This window comes from Narcine bancroftii, chromosome 2 (assembly GCF_036971445.1).
Source record: "Narcine bancroftii isolate sNarBan1 chromosome 2, sNarBan1.hap1, whole genome shotgun sequence".
In the NCBI taxonomy this organism is placed as follows: Eukaryota; Metazoa; Chordata; class Chondrichthyes; order Torpediniformes; family Narcinidae; genus Narcine; species Narcine bancroftii.
This window is the reverse complement of record NC_091470.1, coordinates 312,988,257-313,009,022: the sequence shown is the minus strand read 5'-3', so window position 1 is coordinate 313,009,022 and position 20,766 is coordinate 312,988,257. Positions and strand designations below refer to the sequence as shown.

The following is a 20,766-nucleotide window of genomic DNA, read 5'->3' as shown; positions in this document are numbered from 1 at the left end:
AATATGTGAACTCACAGAAGTTATTCCTGACTCATTTTGCCTGAGCGGTCATTGACCGTGTATTATTTCGACACAAGCTATGCTTCCTGTATTCATACACATTTTCCTGGTCATGTCATCTCATTTAGACTCTACTGTATCACAGATAAAGCTTCCTCTGACTATTTTCATCTCTCACTTACCATCTATACTATCTACTCCTAAATTTATTTCCTTCAGAGTTTGATTTTGTGATTGTTCCTCCCTCAAGCTATTTACACTTCCCCTATCCAGCTGTTGTTTGCCTGGGTTTTGGCCATCATCGCCAGAACCCTCTGCAGCTGGCACACTGCTCAACTGTTTCCTATATTCCATTCAAGATGCAAGATTCTTTTATTGACATATCATAAAACTGAAAATGTAATATTGCATGTAATTTCCTTTAGTCTGTTGTGAGGCAAAGATTCATCATTAGTGTTGCCTGGTTCCCCTTGCAGGAAGAGAAAGAGACCAAAATAGAGTCCCTTCAGAGATACTGAGTGTCCATGGATTCGCTTCTAGTGCTCCAGCAGCCTCTATAGCCACACAGACTCCCGTTGAACCCATCAGCCACCTAAGCTCCAGATCCAAACCTCTGATACGATTAGAACACCTTCAGTGCCTGAGGCCCTTTGAGAGTCCTTCTTGCCCTTAGTATCCTATCATCCTTGGTTCCCATGAACCAGTCTCCAGAAGCTCGCAGCCTGTGTGGATCCTTCAACTGCAAGTCACCAACAGCCCACAGCCTGCATGGGAGTTTAGCCACGTCTCCAACAGTCCACAGCCAGAGTTGGTCCTTTAAATGCAACTTACCAACTGCCCACAGCCTGTGTGGGCCCCTTGCTGGTCTGCTGATGTTGTCACCTTCCCTGTAGGGTCCTTCTCAGTGAGAAGAGTTTCTTCCCATTTCTGGTGCACTGCACTGGTCCACTACTCCTCTTCGAGGCTGTTGCCAGCACAGACCCTGCACTTGCAGGATTTTAATTGAAAACACCGTTGGCTCCTTTAAAAGGTCATTTCACGCCTGTGCAGAGCCTCCAGCATTAGGACTGGACAATTGGACCCTGCAGAGCAGCACTGTGTCTCTGCTTCCTGCTCTCCCCATGTCTGCACCAGTGACAAGGTTCGAATTCCAGCAGTTCCAGCAGGGCTGCCAATTTTTTTTTAACAAAACACTTGCTAACAAAATACTTTTTCTAACCCTTATGGATTTCCTCTACAGGATTATCTCAACTATGTGTCCTTCCCCCAGTTTGTTCCATATTGTGGCATAAATAATACATATTACAGTTTATTTTTTTTCCTCCTTCGTGCCTTCTCTAAGTTCATATTGTTGAAATTCAGCTCTTGTTTTCCTTCACCTTATTTTCACTAAGTTGCTCAGCACCTTGTTTCCTCTTCTCTCATTATGGTAACAGCTTTAAGGATTGTTGGCACTATTTATTGTGTCCATTTTTATATTAATGCACTGTGATTTTATTTTTGAGAAGAGAGACTATCCTCAGAAAATGTTGATACATTTTGAAGGCTGCACAGACTAACTTGTAATAAATCTTAATAACAAGTAGAGTACTCGTGTCCAATCAAAAATTAAGTTAAGTAGCATGGGAAGGTGTTTGAAATGGAAGAGATTGGTGCACTTTTAGTTATAATAATAAAAACATCCCAAATCAAAGATGAAGGAATTAAATTTGCCATGGTTGATTCTCTCATTCATGAGTTGAACAGTTAGAAGTTTAAGACCCAGACTTTGGAATTCTTTCCCCATTCACAGCCTCATGATAAGAAACTGTAAGTGGTCGAGTTACTTAATGGAAACAGACTTCAAATCAAACTGCAAACAATGTTTGTGACGAATACTTAACCAAACACATTTGAAATAAAGTCATCATGTGACCTTGAAAATTTCCAAGAACTATAACTGGGTTTATATTTTACTGAGTATTGCCATCCATTCATATTCCATCGTTCTGCTGTAAACATAATCAAATACATTAATTGCACTATTGCTTTAATCTAAAATGAACTTTTCATTACCATTTTTCATGTAATGCCTTATTATTAGCAAAATGATTCATGAATAGATAACTCTAATACCAGTTACATAACCTTCCTGGATGCCAAACTCTATCCAAGTTTGTTCATCTCTTTTTTTTGTTGCCTGTTTTGGGCTTGTTTCCAATTTTTGACCAATTGCTTCTGTATGAAGGTTATTGAATTTCTTTGGACTAAAGTCAAGTATAAAAATGGGACTTGCTCTGATGTAGATGAAATCAGTGCAAAACACTGTAAATTGTGTCAAATATGATTGAAAATGCTGATTGTGCATTCCCACTTTATATATAAAAGTGAATTGTGGTATATGAACTCTCAAAATGTCAAATTTCTTGCCTAAAGTACATGTATCAAAATGCCCATTTTTTATTTTGCAATTGGATTCTGCCATTCAGAGCAATTATATTTTGATTAGCTGTCTGTTAAATGAACTATGTTTTTCCCCATGCAGCTTTTCCCTCATACGCCTGTCTAACACAATTATGTAATTTGCCTCACAGGAGATTGTTCATTGAAATGCAAACTAAAAAAAAATATTGGGGATAAGGATTACTGCATTTCAATACCTATCGAAATTAATCTCTCAGCACTGACATCAAACTGGGAGAGTTATTCTATAATGGTTCTATTTATAGCTTTTGAACATAATGACTATAATCAACTAAATAAAAGTGCAATTGCAAAAGCTTTAGGTTTAACTTGAATCTCTCCTGACCATGTTGGCAAAATGATTTATTGACTGAAAGAAATGCTATCTTTGTTGAATCTGATTAATGGAATCTTAACACATTTAAAAATCATATTCTTTCCAGGTCACACATTAATCTTGATCCTGCAAGCTTTCTATTATAATATGACACATGATATGAAATAGAATTTGATGGTTAGTTTATATTAACAGAAAGTTCATAATAATCTAGTGCTTTTGAACCTTTTGCAAAGGAACCTTATCAAATTTAACTAAACATTAGTTAATAATTGTAACTTCAGAATTATAAAGTCATTATATTATTCTCCTAGTTGATACCATTTCTGTTCTTTTTTATTAGTTTTCTGCCGGCCTTTAATTTCGGATGGTAGACTATACTTTGTACCAACTACTTCTGCATCAGGGATGTGCAAAATGATCGTAGTATGATGTTCTGTGAACCATAAGTATAATTGGGAATGAATTGGTGTTTGTTGTCCCATAAGTAAACCAAATATTGTTTAAAACATTAAAGAATCTTTGCTGTTAGGCAAAATAAATGGTGATTGAGATTGTCTGTATAACGTCAAAGTAAAGGTAAAATTTAAATTGCTTGATAGCTTCATTTACAATTTGCAACCTTTTGTCCTCTGGTAATATCTGTGTTATGAAAATTCAATGAACATGCAGCACGGGGAGATTATTATATTGATTATAATGTAGTATGGTATTGGATTTTTATGCTTTCCGATCAAGTTTTAAACCTGTATTGTTGATTTAGCTGGAATCATTTGTAATGTCCAATCTTTGGGTGCAATGAGTTGCCTTTGCATTTATGAAAGTTGTGCATTTATTTGACATGAAATGTATTTATTACTTCTGCAAATTAATTTCTTAGAGCCCTTAATACATATTGGAAATTTGCGGAGCAGATAAATCAGGGGTGATTTCATGCCAATGACTGCATTTTAAAGTTTAATCAACTTATTTTCTTTCAATATTGAGTATGGACTCTTGGGAAGTTTAAATGAGATTGGCAGAGGGCTGGAGTTCTGCAAAGAAGAGGTAGATGAGAAGATGGGGGCTAATGCTGTTCTCAGAGCAAATATAATTGACAGGCAAAGTGAGAGGAATGACCCATGGTTTAAATCACAATTATTTAATTGCAAGAGGCAACAGGTTAAGCAGACAATTGCAGAGCCATGGATGGCTTGGGAGACTGGGATATTCTAGCCATAACGGAAATGTGGTTAAAAGAAATGCAAGACCCACAGCTCATTGTAGCAGGATACAGATGTTACATGTTCAATAGAAGGGCAAGTAAAAGATGAGTGGAGTTACATTTTTAACAAGGCAAGACAGAACAGCAGTGCTCTTAGGTGATTATCTAATTAAGCTAAATGGCTAGAAATTCGAATCAAGGGAATGATCCCTTTGGGGCTGTATTATTGGCCCCTTATATTCAACTGGAAATGGAAGAGCAGATATGCAGGGACATAGCACATAACTGTCAGAATTATAGGATAGTATTATTTTGATACTGTGATGTAATATTTCTAGATGTATTTGGGGGATAAATTGGTAAAATTAGAGTAGGTTACATACATACACACTCTTTAAAACAGATCTTATTTGAAATACTGAAGAATTCATATTCAGTGACTTTACAGAAATTTTGGAGAATGCTATGCACATTTCACAAGTAGGTGCTAATTGAAATGACATCATGAATGAATGGAGTGTTTAAAGCATCACGCAGGAGACACTGTTGATAACTCTTTGCAAGGGTTTTGAGAGAGTGCACAGAAAGGTCACTCCTGGGTTCTTGTTTACCTAAAAACAACAGATTGACCAAGAAGACTAACTCCTATTGTTTGCTGGAGAAGGAGGGGGTCTTGGCAAGAGAGAGAGAGAGAGAGAGAGAGAGAGAGAGAGTGAGTGGACAGTGTCAGCCAGGAGAAGCTTGTTGGAACTGAAACAGAAGCTCCAGAGTGGAGAATGGCTGGAGGTGCTATCTGACTGATGTTTCTTTGGAATAAATGGAACAGAAAGGAACTCTGTGGTAGCCTGAAAGAAGGAGGTTATCATCTGGAGAACCCTGATGGGACAAGTTTCATCAGCAAGACATTGAGGTGACTAATGGTGGCACCTCAGTTGTGGAAATCCTGGAACAACACATCTCTCTCTGCAAACCTACAAGAACCTTCCTGAGCAGTAAACATTTACCTTTTGAGCACCAAAGCCTGGTGAACTTTATACATGTTAAGTTCTGTGCACAGTATAAGAATTGCCTGCAACCAGTGAACTTAGAAGAATGAGAAGTGAGATTAAATTTTGAACCAAAGAGCTTTTCTTAAATTTACACACACATTACATACATATGCGCTTAGAATTAGAAGGGAATTAAGTTGGGTTAGTTATGTTAATAGAGATAAATTAAAGTTTGATTCAGTTTTCATGTTTAAAGATAATTAAAAACAACTTTTGTCTTGGTGAATGTCTATTGCTGCTGGGTTTTGGGGTCCTTTGGGCTTGTAACAATACTTTAACTTCCCTAATATTGACTGGAGAATCCATTCTTGGACTACGTGGAGTTTGTTATGTCCAAGGGAGCTTCCTCTTGTATTGAGGGACTTACTAGAGAAGGCGGAACACTTTGGGAATGTGGTTGAACAAGTGACTGTGGGAAGAACTTTATGTTTAGTGATTATAACATTATTAGTTTAAAAATAATTATGGAGAAAGATGGGACTGATTTGCAAGTTAAGGTCCTTAAATGAGGTGAGATTGTTTTAGGACTAATTAGACAAGATGCTTGCAAAAGATGCTTGGAAGAGAATCTTTGCAAGAAAGGGGATGGATAGAAATTGGTATGTTTTTGAGGCAAATTAGTAAGAGTTCAGGCATTACATTTTCCTGTCAGGGTAAAGGCCAAGGCTGATAAGTTTAAAGAACTCTGATTGATGACAGACAATGAGACTCAAGTTGGGAAAAGGGACCCTAATGTCAGATATAAAAGGTACAGGTCCCTTGATGTGTACAGGAAGTGCAGGAATATGTTTAAATAGGAGAAAAGAGGACACAAGATGGAGTTGGCAGGGAGGATGATGGAGAATCCTGAGAGATTCTACATAGTGTAAAGGTGGTTGTGGGAGAATTTGCCCTATTAAAGATCAAAAAGGTTATATTTGTATGGGTGGGATTTTACAGTGGAAGAAATCATGGAAGCAAATGAATTGGAGGAAAAGAGTGATGAGATGATGAACTAGCTACCAGAGAGGAGGTCCAGACCATATTAACTAGCTACCAGAGAGGAGGTCCAGACCATATTAACTAGCTACCAGAGAGGAGGTCCAGACCATATTAACTAGCTACCAGAGAGGAGGTCCAGACCATATTAACTAGCTACCAGAGAGGAGGTCCAGACCATATTAACTAGCTACCAGAGAGGAGGTCCAGACCATATTAACTAGCTACCAGAGAGGAGGTCCAGACCATATTAACTAGCTACCAGAGAGGAGGTCCAGACCATATTAACTAGCTACCAGAGAGGAGGTCCAGACCATATTAACTAGCTACCAGAGAGGAGGTCCAGACCATATTAACTAGCTACCAGAGAGGAGGTCCAGACCATATTAACTAGCTACCAGAGAGGAGGTCCAGACCATATTAACTAGCTACCAGAGAGGAGGTCCAGACCATATTAACTAGCTACCAGAGAGGAGGTCCAGACCATATTAACTAGCTACCAGAGAGGAGGTCCAGACCATATTAACTAGCTACCAGAGAGGAGGTCCAGACCATATTAACTAGCTACCAGAGAGGAGGTCCAGACCATATTAACTAGCTACCAGAGAGGAGGTCCAGACCATATTAACTAGCTACCAGAGAGGAGGTCCAGACCATATTAACTAGCTACCAGAGAGGAGGTCCAGACCATATTAACTAGCTACCAGAGAGGAGGTCCAGACCATATTAACTAGCTACCAGAGAGGAGGTCCAGACCATATTAACTAGCTACCAGAGAGGAGGTCCAGACCATATTAACTAGCTACCAGAGAGGAGGTCCAGACCATATTAACTAGCTACCAGAGAGGAGGTCCAGACCATATTAACTAGCTACCAGAGAGGAGGTCCAGACCATATTAACTAGCTACCAGAGAGGAGGTCCAGACCATATTAAAGTGGACAAATCCCCAGGCCCTGATGAAGTGCATCCTCACATTTTGTGAAAAGCTTGGGAAGAAATTGCAAAGGCCCCTGCTGAGATATTTTCATCATTTTTGATCTTGGGTGAAGTGCCAGAAGAATGGAGGGTGACTATTGTGCCATTATTTAAAAAGGGGAACAAGGTCTGTGAACTTGATCTCATTTATTGGGGAATTGCTGGAGGGGATTCTGACAGACAGATATACTGACATTTAGATAGTCAGGGATTGATTGGAGGTAGTCGATGTGGATTTATGCATGGTCAATTGTATCTCACAAATCTGATATGAGCTTCTTGACAAGGTGACCAAGAGGATTAATGTGGACAGGGCAGTGGATATTGTATGTTTCAACTTCACAAGACCTTTGACAAGGTTCTGCATTTGCACATTAGTCTTGATGTTGAATCATTGGATTCAAAACTGGCTTCTTCTGTAAGATGGAAGGGACAGTGGATAGTAGTAGAAGGATGCTTTTCTGATGGGAGGTGTGTGTCCAGTAGTGTGTCATAGGAGTTCACTATTGGTCCCACTGCTGTTTATTGTCCATAGAAATGATTTGGATAGCAACATAGTTAACCTGGTAAGTAAATTTGTGGATAATACTAGTGATTATTATCTACAGTATGTTAACAATCAGGATGGCAATGTATTTAACTTGATTAGTACTTTTGTGGTTGACTGTATAATTGGTAATGTAGTGGGCATTGAGGATTCTGATCAGTTGGGCAAGTGGCCCAAAGAGTGGCAAATAAAATTTAACTCTGTCAAGTGTGAGATGTTGCACTTTGGTAAGTGAAACACAGCCAAGGCTTGCAGATGAATGATTGGGCCATTTAGAGTGTTGTAGATCAGAGAGAAACCTCGGGGTACAAGTGTAGAATTGATTGAAAGTGACAACTTGGGTAGATAAAGTGGTGAAGAAGACATTTGGCACATGATCTTCATTAGGTGGAGAGAGCCTACAAGTTAGGAACTCATGATTCAGCTGCTTAAAAAATTGGTGGGACCACTTGTAAGAGAACAATGTGCAGTTCTGGTCATCTGTCTGTAGGAAGGACATCAATAAATTGGAAGGTTGCTGCCAGGACTGGAAAGGTTGAGTTGTAGGGAAAATTTAGATAGGGTGTGTCTTTATCTCTAGCACGAAGAAAGCTCAGCGATAATCTTAGAGAGATTATAAAATCATAAGGGTCTTGGATAAGTGAATGCTCACATTTTCCTTGGATAGCCAAAACTGGAACTGGAAGGCATAGGTTTAAGGTGAGAGGGGAAAGATTTAAGAAGGACCTGAAATAAATATTTTTCTCTCAGAGAGTGTCCATATCTGCCTGAAGAAAATGTATGAGCACAAAAACAATGTTCAAAAGACATTTGGGGAGATTTATGAATAAGAGGGGCTTGGAGGGACATGGACCAAGTGCAGGTAAAGGGAATTAGCTTGGAATACCATAATGGACAGCATGGACTAGTTTAGTTGAAAGGCTTGTTGAATGCTGTATGGCATTGGAGTCAAGATTGTACGATTTCAGTACCTCTCTCTGGTGAAGAATTTAAATAAAGTAATAAAATAAATGCTATACTTGAAATTAGAAATCAAGTATCATTAATAATGACCAAAATCTATTGAATTGTCATAATATCTGGAATGGTTCATCAATGTCCCACAACAAAGGAAATCTGACACCTTTACTTGGTTGGGTCTATGTGTAATATCAGACTGTGAATGATTAATATAAAATAAAACATATTAGGTGGCTTGAAGGAGTCTTGCACTTTCTACATCTCACCCCAGTGTGGAAACAAAACTGTATTATTGTGCAACATTATGAATACAAGGAAATTGCAAGACAAATGCACAGATGTGAACTTTGTAATAATGAGGTTTGATATTTATCTAATTGATTACTGTCAGTGCAACGACTTGTCAAAGAAAAAAAAAGGAGAATTTTTCATTGAAAAGCATTTTGCATCAGTTAGAATTGTAACTTGAGGATGAATTTGATAACTAATTGTTTTGATTTTATTGTGGTTATAAAACTGATTTTCAAACTGCTCCCCTAAACTCACATTCCATTGTAAGTAATCCCTAAGCCATAAGTGTTCTGTGATTAGTAAGGGATTGCTTAAGGTGATATTTGAGTGGAAAGAAAAAGGTTTGAAGACCATTGTTTTAATCGTACCTAATTGACTCGTTATGTGCATGGTTTCATATCTCCAAAGGAAATGGACCAATGACAATTTTTCTCAAGCAAAATATTTCGGTAACAATTGGGTTCAGAGCAGTGATTCTCAACCTTCCCTTCCCACTCACATACCACCTTAAGCAATCCCTTACTAATCACAGAGTACTGATGGCATAGGGATTGCTTAAGATAAAATGAGAGTTTGGGGGGCAGTTTGAAAGCCACAGTTAAAAAAGGGATGCAAAATACTGTACCATGTAATTCAGGTAGCTGTTTTTAAATAATTTTTTAAAGTGTGTCTTATTGATTAACATTCTAATTCAGAAGTTACAAAGTTAGAAAAGCCAGATTTCCTTAACTTTTTCCACCCATCTCTTAAACGTGAAGGAGAAGCAAATGTGGAAGGTGTTCTCAATCAATTAGTTCAAGAACACTTACAGCTAGCTCCTCTGCAGTGGGGTGAGTACCAAATGTTGGCTCAGACTTTAATGGCTGAAATAGATTGTACAGAGAACAGTCAAAAATCATTTGAACATGCAATCGTTGTATTTTAATTTGTATTGAAGATTTATTTCCAATATTTTTGACTTCCATTTGCTCATTGTTATTTGCTTTTGGATAAGGAAACATAAACAACCATATTGTCACGGTTACCTATTTTAGCTTAATATGTTGCATATGAATCAACATATTTGGTAGTAATTATATTTTTTCCAACTTACAAATAGAGAACTGAAGGAGATTCAAAGGAAGTAAAATTGATATAAAAATAATCCATCATTTGAAATTCCTACAAAGTCTTGTATGTTTGGGACAAAGACACTATTTGCCCCTGTGCTCTACAGTTTTAAATTTATAACCAAACCATTCACATGTGATTAAAGTACACATTCCAGATTTTTTCAAGGTTATTTGTATACATTTTAATTTAACCAGATAGAAATTACAGCACATTTTTGCATAATTCCCCATTTCAGGGCACTCTAATGTTTGGGACATTTGGCTTCAAAGGTGTTTGAGATTACTCAGGTATGTTTAATTGCTTTATTAGTGCAGGTATACGAGAGCTAGGCTTGCTTCTAAGCTTTTGATAACCTTTGGAGTCTGTAGTTACCATTTTTCTGCATGAGGTCCAGAGTTGTGTCAATGAAAGTCAAAGGAGCCATTATGAGGCTGAAAAACAAGAATAAAATAGTAAGAGACATCACCCAAACCTTAGGATTATCAAAATCAACAATTTGGAACACCATTAAGAAGAAAGAGCGTGCTGGTGAGCTCAGTAATGGCAAAGGGACTGGTATTCGAAGAATGACTTCCACTGTTAAAAACAGAAGAATTTTCATCATAATAAAGACAAATCCCCAAACATATATCTGAAAGATCAGAAACACTCTCCAGGAGCCAGGTGTGGATGTGCCAATAACTGCTATTCACAGAAGAATTCATGGAAAGAAATACAGAGGCTACACTGCAAGATGCAAACTACTAGTTAGCCACAGAAAGGATGGCCAGGTTACAGTTTGCCAAGATGTATATAAAAAACCTGCAGAATTCTGGAAAAAGGTCTTGTGGACAGATGAAGCCAGATGAAACTGTATCAGAATGACGGTAAGAGCAAAGTGTGGAGGCATAAAGGAACTACCCAAGATCCAAAGCACACCACCTTTGCCTTGGTTTGTATCTTGTAGTGCAGCTTCTTCATTTCTGTTCATGAAGTCTTCTGAAGTCATTGCCTCCTGGGGATTTTGATGAAAATGCTTGTGTCATCAACAATGGAGGCCTTCCTTGGAATACCAGCCTCAATGGGATTACTGAGCTCATCAGTACACTCTTTCTTCTTCTGTGGTTCCAAACAGTTGATTTTAGTAATCCTAAAGCTTGGGCAATGCCTCTCACTATTTTTTTCTTATTTTTCAATCTCATAATGGCTTCCTTAACTTTCATTCGCACAACTCAGGTCCTCATTGAAAAATGGCAACTACAGATTCCAAAGGTGATCAGAAACTGAGAAGGAAGCCTAGCTCTCTTATACCTGCACCAGGGAAGCAATTAAACACACCTGAGTAATCACCTGCAAAGCCAAATGTCCAAACCATTATGGTACCCTGAAATGAGGGGACGATGTATAAAAAGTGCTATAACTGCTACGTGGTTAAACCAAAATGTATACAAATAACCTTGAATAAAATCTGGAATGTGCACTTTAATTACATGTGAATTGTTTGATTATAAATTTAAAAATGGAGGACAGGGGCAAATAAAGGTAAAAAAAAGTGTGTTTGTCCAAAACATTATGGAGGTCACTGTTTATGTATTCTGATTATATCAAAATTAACTTTTATGTTGGCAATCAGCTGATTTGCCAAACTCTGAATATAAGATTAGTATGATTAACTTGGGAATTGAGAGTGGAAGTGTAAACTATTTCTTGAATTTTGATTGATACATTAATTTTTGTGGTTTGCCTGGAGGCCAGTACACTATTTGTGTTGGAAGACTTTTATGGTTAAAATTGGTGAAAAGAATGTGAGATGTTCAAAGTTGAAAGTATAAAGTGGTGCTTGATACCTAAAGTTTATGAATCTTTTCAATTTACAATTTGATGCATTTTTTGTTACACAATTGAGTAAGGATAAGGATACTTTAAACTTCAAAAATAATGAGGCAAGAAATTTTTGAAAGATTGAAGGTGTGTGAAGAAATATGAAAGAGGGTCATCAGCATCAAGTGTCAACCATTAGCTGGATAACATGATGAAGTTGATATAGTGTTATCATTCAAGTTCTCAAATTTTGAAAACTTTTTGCTGAATATGCAAACAGTTTCGGAAAGGAAAAATAATGTCTGAACATGTAGAAAAAATAGCTGGGTGTAATTTTAAGTATTTCCTCAATGCCATTTATAATTATTGATATTTACTAATTGACTTGCATTGAAAATGTCTGTGTGACTGGTTTGTTTATTCAGTATTTCTACTTATTATTTTGTTGGTTTGAAGAAACAGACTTGTTCTGGTTGGACATTCAAACCAAGAAGATGCAGTTTAGTCTAATTGAACATTCTAACAAAGATGATATCGTACTGTAGTTGTTAAAGTCTATATTTTGAGCGTCATTTCAGTCTGTACTTAAGTTGATAAACAATTTTAAGAAACCATGGTTTGCTGTCAGTATTATAATTTTCAACATAACATGATTATTCTAAAAATAAATTACCGGTCAGTATCATATTGATTAGAGCTGTTATATTGTCCAGCTACAATGGATCTATCTGAATTTCATAAATTCTTATTTCTGACATGGAACACTTTCCGGAATCAAATAACGGAAGGTCATCTTAGAAACACTACTGAAGTATAAAGTTTGTAAACAGGTCACAAACCACATCAAATGACAGCAAAAGGTTTTTTTTCCAAATTAATTTACTTTGGAATTAAATACATATGCACATCTTTGTAAAAGCCTGCAATTTGAGAAGCATTGGATTAATGTTATGACGTCAAAGAGGAAGGCATATTGGAGCAGCTAGTGGAGTTGATGCTTTGGAGCTGCAGCGACTTCACTTCAATCCTAACCACTCATGCTGGCAGTCTGAAGTTTGTATGTTTTCCCCTGAGACTGTGGGTTTCACCTGGATGATCCATTTTTCTCCCATGTTTCAAAGCCATGCTGGTTGTTTTAGGATTTGAGTAAATGAATACTTGATGGTTGACACGGGCTCTATGGGTAGGAGGCCCTGTTTTTATGCAGCAAAGCTCTGTGAAATGGATGTTTAATTATAAACCACATTTAATCTATTTAGCCATTGAAGTTGTGGATAAACCAATAGCTTTATTTATTGAACTAATCAATTGGTAATTGAGGAGGACATCATGATGTATATTTATCTTACATGTCAGTTCTCTCACCAATTTGGGAGTGAAGACATTCCCATTGGTGGAGGTGCTATTGAAGTATACTAGGTGATGAACTCAAGAGTATCTTGGTGGATATTCCATATGATTTTCAACATTGAATAACAGTGAAAGCACCACCCATGCTAATCAGCAGAAAGCTTCCATTATTGAATGTGACCTGGTGTCACAAGACCTCTTGACGGTCTGAAGCCAATATTTTGAAGCTTTGAATGTATATTCCTTGATATGTACACTGTGATTCCAACCTTTTTCTGCTGTGAGTGCTTGTTGATCTCCGACAAATTAGCAATTCATTCCCTAGTGTTTTTAAGGACTAGAGTTGACTAGTCTAGTGTGCCTTATATCTTGTTTAAATCCAGTACCTAAATAATTCCATATTCGTTGAGTATTTTTAAAGCAGAGATTATTAGATGAGCAAGAGGTTTATTTATATAGATGGGTATACAAAGTTAACAGATCAGCCATTGTCTTGAATGGTGAAACAAGGTTAAGATGCTGAATGGTGCATTCTAGCTTCTAATTCAAATGTTTGTATTTTTACTGGTTGCAGAAGTTTGTTGTAACTACATAATATTTTGCAGATAATGTTGATAATTGAATAGAATTCACTTAAATAATGGCAGGAGTTAAATTGACATCAGAACACATTGAGGTGGTGGGGCGTGGCAAGATGGCGTAAAGGCAAGACATGTATTCCACTTTCTTCCGGCTGAAACATTAAATGCCCGACTTTAGGTTGTTTAAAATTAATTAAAAATAATATTTTTAATTTTTTAAACAATAGTAAATTACTATGGCAACTAATGTAAAAAATCTGAGGCTCAACTTTAAAAGAAATTGCCATTTAAAAGTACGGAAGAATTGAGACCTACCTTTACAGTGGAATCCTCAGAGTCAATTTTGACAATTCCTAAGGCTCAGAGGACCCCAGCCCGGCCGATTTTGAGACCAGCCCCGACCTTGTTCCTGCAAGATGGCGCCAGCACCTTGGTGAGTTTGCCCGCTGCCGATCTGCACGCACGTGAAGCCGTGCGCGCGGACAACATGGTCGACAGAGAGACCCGTGATCTTGACAAGCGCCCCATGGCTCTGCCCGGCCTACGTGGAGCATCGTGGGTGTGGGAGCTCCTTGATAAGGTGTGGGTTGCGGGGGAGCTCGAGCGCCGGTGCCCTGAAGAGGTCGGGGTGCCGGCGTCGGGTGTCCAGACCCGCAGCCGCAATGTCAAGGCCATCCACACCGACAGAGGAAGAGGAATTACTTACCTTTGCAGAATATGTCCAGCAGGGCGAGCCAGCAACCTATGAAGGTAAACCTCAAAAAATGGAACCAGAACCTGGAATTGATTCAATATTTACAGTTATGGAAGGGATTGCCTATCAGATGGGTAATATGTCAAAACAAATATCAGATTAAATGAATCAAAGATTTATGGAGGTGAAAATGAAGATGCATACTTTATATGAAGAAATGTCAAATATGAAGCAAGATATGAATGTATTCAAAAGTGACATTAATAGATATATAAAATCTGTTGATACTGTACAAGAATATTTTAAGAAAATTGAGACAGCTTTTTCTGAGTGTCAAAGTCAAGTGGAGCGTAATAGAGCAAAAAGAGAAAAAGTGGAAGGATCTTTCGTAGATTGGGGAATTCAAAAAAGAGACATATTGAAGAAGATTGATTCTTTGGAAAATCAGAGTCGGAGAAATAATGTGAAGATAGTTGGTCTTCCAAAATATATTGAAGGCTCTGATCCTATAAAATTCTTTAAACGCTGGGTCCCAGAAGTTTTGGGTAAAGAGTTATTTCCTGAAGGTTTGGAGTTAGATAGGGCTCATAGAGCTCTGAGAAGAAAACCGCTTCCAGGACAACCGCCGAGAGCAGTTTTGATTCATTGTTTAAAATACCAGGATAGAGAAATGATTTTACGTATGGCAGTACAAAAAGCACAACAAAACCAATCCCCATTAATGGTTCAAAATAACAGAGTGTTTTTTATGCTGATTTGAGTCAGGAAGTTATTCGTAGATGGTGAGAATTCAATACGGCTAAAGATGGTCTGTGGTGAAAAGGTTATAAGTTTGCTTTTTGCTACCGAGCAATTTTGAAGGTTTTTTATGGAAACTTTCTATCTCAATTTTTTGAAAATGATCATGATGCCTTAGTTTTTGCGAACTCCCTGCCAGAATTGAGAAGAAATGGTCGTTCTCTGCCTTTGTCTCCCAAAAGGAGATTAAATAGAAGTGGAAATGGAAAGAATGGAAAAAATGGAAAGAAAGAAGAAATACAGAATCCTCTTGATATCGAAGATCTGGAGCAGTTGTTGGGTTTGGAGTTACTGTGTTGAAGTATGGACTATATTTGAATGTGTTTATCTATATAATAAATATGTATCTGGCTGGGGGGGGGGTGGATGACACTGAAAACTTTGCTAGTCATCTGCCACCAGTGGGTTTCCCACACCCAGTTTTTTAGGGTAATACTGCCTTTGGGTGGTTTTTCTTTTGTGTGTGTTGTTATTTTAATTTTTGTTTTGTTATTTTTAAGAGAGTTTTTCCCTTTTTTTTCTTTTTTTTCTTTTTTTTACTTTTTGAAGGATTACAAAGGGGAGCATTATTTTATAGAGTTTAATTTTTTAGTGTGTGTATTTACTAATATTTAAAATTATGTCTAGATTGAACTTCATAACTTTTAATGTTCAGGGGTTAAATAATCCAATAAGGAGAAAGAGAGTATTGGTGTATATAAAAAAAGATGAAAATTGATATTGCTTTTTTACAAGAAACACATTTGACTGAGAAAGAACATTTGAAATTGAAAAGAGACTGGGTTGGTCAAGTTTTTTATTCTTTTAATTCTAAAGCAAAAGGAATAGCGATTTTACTTCATAAGAACCTACCATTTGAATTGGAATCTACTGAAGGGAATGCTGGTAGAGTTTTAAGAGTTAATTGTAAAACTTTTGCAGAATTTTGGACACTGCTTAATTTATATGCACCCAATACAGATGATAAGCAGTTTATTTCAGAAGCTTTTTTCTTGTTAAATCAGGCTAATGAGAATATTTTAGTGGGTGGTGATTTCAATTTTTTTGGATCCTTTATTAAATAGAAATCCAAAGAGTATAAGGTAGTCAAAGATGGCAATACAACTTAATGTGTAAATGAAAGATTTAAATTTGGTAGATATTTGGAGAAAAGTTAATCCTACAGAGAAAGATTTTTCTTCTTATTCTTCAAGGCATGACTCGTTTTCTAGAATTGATTTATTTTTGGTATCAGCACATCTTCAGGGTAGGGTACTGCAAACTGAATATAAAAGTAGAGTTATATCAGATCATTCATTATTAATGATCTGTACGTTCAACATATAGATGGAGGTTTAATGCAATGTTATTGAAAAAAACAGAGTTTGTTACCTTTGTAAAAGAGCATATTTCTTTATTTTTGACTGAAAATGTTAATTCAGTAAAGAGTCATTTTGTAATATGGGATGCTTTAAAAGCTTATTTGAGGCGACAGATCATTAGCTATTCTATGAAAGTTAAGAAACAATATATGGCAGAAAGTTTACAGTTGGAAAATCAGATTGCTGAACAAGAGAAGGACTTTCAGAAAGATATAACAGAAGAAAAAAGCCCTATTAACGAAGTTAAAATTACGCTATAATACTTTACAAACTTACCAGTTTGAGCACTTAATAAATAGATCTAAACAACGTTATTATGAGTTGGGGGAAAGGGCTCACAAAGTATTTGCCTGGCAATTGCAATAGTCTCAGACTATTAATGCTGTTAAGAAGAATTCAATAATTACCCATAAACATCAGGAAATTAATGACCAGTTTTATTCATTTTAACAAAAATTATATACTTTTGAGGGGAAACAGGATAATGGTTCTATTGATTCTTACTTATCTAAATTAACGTTACTGGTACTAGATGAGAATGATATTCAGGAGTTAGAATCTCCATTTATGGATTTTGAAATCAAGGAAGCTATTCAGGAAATGCCTAATGGTAAGTCCCCAGGAGATGATGGGTTTCCTGTGGAATTCTATAAACTTTTTTATGACGAATTTTCTAATATATTTTGGCAAGTGTTAAATCAAGTTACTGAAGATCAGAAGTTACTGGAAATGTGTCCAAGTGCTTTAATAACTGTTATCCCAAAGAAAGACAGAGATCCTTTACAGATATCTTCATATAGACCTATTTCTTTATTGAATGTAGACTATAAAATAATGGTGAAAGTATTAGCTAACAGACTTGCTAAATATTTACCTAAGTTAGTACATATTGACCAAACAGGTTTTATTAAGAATAGAAATGTCTCAGATAACATACTTCGATTGCTTACTTTGATCAATGCTTATCGGTGGCATCCTAATCACCCTATGGTAGTTGCACTAGATGCCAAAAAAGCTTTTGATAGGGTTGAATGGGACTTTTTAATTTAAGGTGTTAGAAAAATTTAAATTTGGCCCTTTCTTTACTGGTTGGGGTAAGGTAAAGCCTTATATATGAATACGATTGCTTGGGTGGTGACAAATGGACAGACATCTTTACCTTTTAAATTGACTCAATCAACTTACCAGGGCTGCCCATTGTCGCCAGCCCTATTTGGATTGGATACAGAACCGTTAGCACAGGCTATTAGACAAAATGAGGATATTAGAGGGATGAGGATTAAGGATGAAGAGTATAAAATTAATCTATTTGCACATGATGTGTTGATATATTTGACAGAGCCTGAGAAATTGTTCAAACAGTTACAAGAGTGTTTAGCAAAATTTGGAGAATTGTTGGGATATAAAGTTAACTGGTATAAAAGTGAAATTTTGCCATTTGGAGTAGAAGATTATTCTGAATTTAAAAATATTACAAAATTAAGATGGATGAATAAAATCAAATACTTAGGTGTGTTTGTGGACAATGACTTTCAATCATTATATCAATTAAATTATGTACCTATACTGAGGTAGATGAAACCAGACTTAACTAAATGGAAAGATCTCCCATTAACTCTAATTGGAAGTGTTAATTGTATTAAGATGAATATCTTTCCTCGAATTCAATATTTATTTCAATCAATACCTTGTTTACTTTCAAAGAGTTTTTTCCAGGATTTGAATAAAGCAGTACAAGAGTTTTTGTGGAAAGGTAAATTACTCGAGTAGTGTTGTACAACTTACTTGGAAATATATATTGGGTGGCTTACAACTGCCACATTTTCAAAATTATTATGAGGCAGCTCAGTTGAAGTTTATTAGTAGACTGATGAACTTGGATCAACCTCCTAGTTGGGCTAAAGTGAAGATATCATGTCTACCTAGAATGGAGATGCATGAATTTATATTCTGTTGGAATTTGATTTTATTACAGGAATATGATATGCCAATACTGAAACATTTATGAAAGATTTGGATAAAAAATTGTTTTTAGGGTCGAAATATAAATGACCAATTTTAACTCCATTATACAATAATCAGCTTATTCCTTTTTCAATGTTTAATAGTTATTTAAAGTTTTGGAATTATAAAGGTATAAAGACAATACAGGACTGTTTTGTAGAGGGACAATTTCTTTCTTTTATCCATTTGAGAGAACGATTTGAAATATCTTTAAATTCTTTATTTGTGTATTATCAGCTTAGGGCTTTGGTGAAAGATAATTATGGTAGAGAGATGTATTTACCTACTTTTTTGACTTCTACTATACCAAAGAAGAGATATGTTTCAGTTATATATAATTTATTACAGGACAATATGGATAAACCAGATTGGGAAAAATCTAAACTGACTGATTTAGTGTTTACTTTTCCTGAAGATGATTGGGCGAACATGTGTCAGGACAATGTAATTAAATTGACTAATGTAAGTTATGGTATGGTTAATTATAATTTTTTACATCAATTGTATTTGACCCTGGAAAAGTTAAAAAAAATATGGGTTTAGTAATTTAGATTCTTGTTTTAGATGTGGTTTATGTATTGGTACTTTTTTACTTGTTGTTTGGACTTGTGTGAAGTCCAACCATTTTGGCAAGAAATTAAAATAGTTTTGGAAAAATTGTATAATTTTAAACTACCTTTGGATCAACGATTTTTTTGTTGGGAGATTTGTATTCATTAAGGGGAATAGGTTTGGATAAAGTTCCAATTGCTTTTGTTGTCAGTAGCACGTAAATGCATTGCTAGTACTTGGAAAGATGATGTAGAAATTAATATAATACGCTGGCATAATGAATTGAAAGCTTGTATCATTATGAAAAAAATTACTTATAATTTACATGACAGTTATTTTTTTTAAGTGGGCTCCGTATTTGAAAAATATGCAATTAGATGTATTTTGAACTGTTATTAACATCTATACATTTTTTGAATATATATTTGATTTATATTTTTGGCTCCCCTTAAGGGAGCTAGCTGAAGTGGTGGGGGGGGGAGGGGTTTTTTTGTGTTTTTTTTTCCTTTTTTAAAATTCTTTTTATGTTTGTTGTGTTTTGTTTTTCTTTATATATAAATCTTTGTAAAATTACTTTGTTTGAATATTTAGATTGTATGTTATACTTTTTACTTATCTTTTAAATAAAGTTTTTTTTAGAAAAAGAACACATTGAGGTGTTCAAGATGATAAAATGGGATATAGAAAAGCTGTAGCTGCTTATTGACAACTATAAATTTCAGTTAGCACATACATCAGATATTAAAAATGTGAAGTTGGCCTTCAAAAAAAAAAGTCCTGGGTGCTGGCCCAATTAATTATTTTAGGACTGATTCCATCATCTTTCACATGCCAATTTCAATTCCCTTAAACATCTGTGCTCTCCTCTCAAAATCAAATTTAAGGCTCTAGTTTTATCTTTAAAACATCATGGACATGTCAATGATCATTTTTGCTTTATTAATCTATACCATCACCATAAATAGCATTAACATCGACTGCTCCAGTTTCTGATAGGCTCCTCTGCTGCCTCTTTCTCTTTCCCTATCCCTCTCTCTTCTTTTTTCTCACTGTCCACCCTTTCCCTCTCCATTCAGAGAGCCACCTTTTCCTCATTACCTCAGCTTTTTTGTCTTCTGCCCTCCCACCTATAATATCTAGGCTGTCCTCCTCCTGCTCTCCTACTCCCACCATTTTATTCAGGCACCTCTCTGCTTTTTGCTCATATCTTGATGAAGGGCCCAGGCCAGAAACATTGGTAATACCCCTTGGGTTTCTCTGGATGCTGCGTGACGTTCTGAGTTTCTCTTCCACTTTTGTCCATTACATGCCAAAAACAGCATCTGCAGACTTTCCTGTATAACTTTATCTCTCTGCTTTCATCCTATTATGGGTTGTTCATTCTGTCTTATCTGTGCACTTGTTGTTGATCATTGATCTGAATTGTTATTTCTGTTTCTCCCTCTGCAGATGTTATCTGACATGCTAAGTATTTTGATGATTTTCTGTTCTTATTTCTGGTTTCTAGCATCTTCAACTTTATTGTTTATCCTTGTTCTCTGATTGTCTGCTGCCCTCATCCCCCAAACTTCCTGGCATTTTGTAAACCAAGCCAATTGGTATAGCATGGTTCTTGAACATTACCTTTTTGCCCCTGCTCCCTCTCCTTTGAACAAGAATCCAAACTTCCTTATGTCTTTGTATTTAAAAAAATAAATAGGGTAATTTCTTTAAAGAGTCAAACTTAACT

At 36.1% G+C, this 20,766-nt stretch overlaps 1 protein-coding gene across 12 annotated transcripts in view; it reads left to right on the top strand.

Annotated features, from left to right (window-relative positions):
- Nucleotides 1-20,766, top strand: part of trappc9 (trafficking protein particle complex subunit 9) — a 650,990-nt gene that overhangs the window by 354,040 nt on the left and 276,184 nt on the right. For 11 of the 12 annotated variants that reach the window (XR_011352375.1, XM_069921673.1, XM_069921672.1 and 8 more), the window contains one exon: nucleotides 9,524-9,614. Coding sequence is in view for 11 of the 12 variants with exons in the window: in XM_069921673.1 (XP_069777774.1) it covers nucleotides 9,524-9,614 (91 nt within the window). In the remaining variant the exon portion in view is untranslated. Of the gene's footprint in view, nucleotides 1-9,523; nucleotides 9,615-18,833; nucleotides 18,952-20,766 lie in introns of those variants that run through there. The other variant, XM_069921682.1, reaches the window with a different exon arrangement.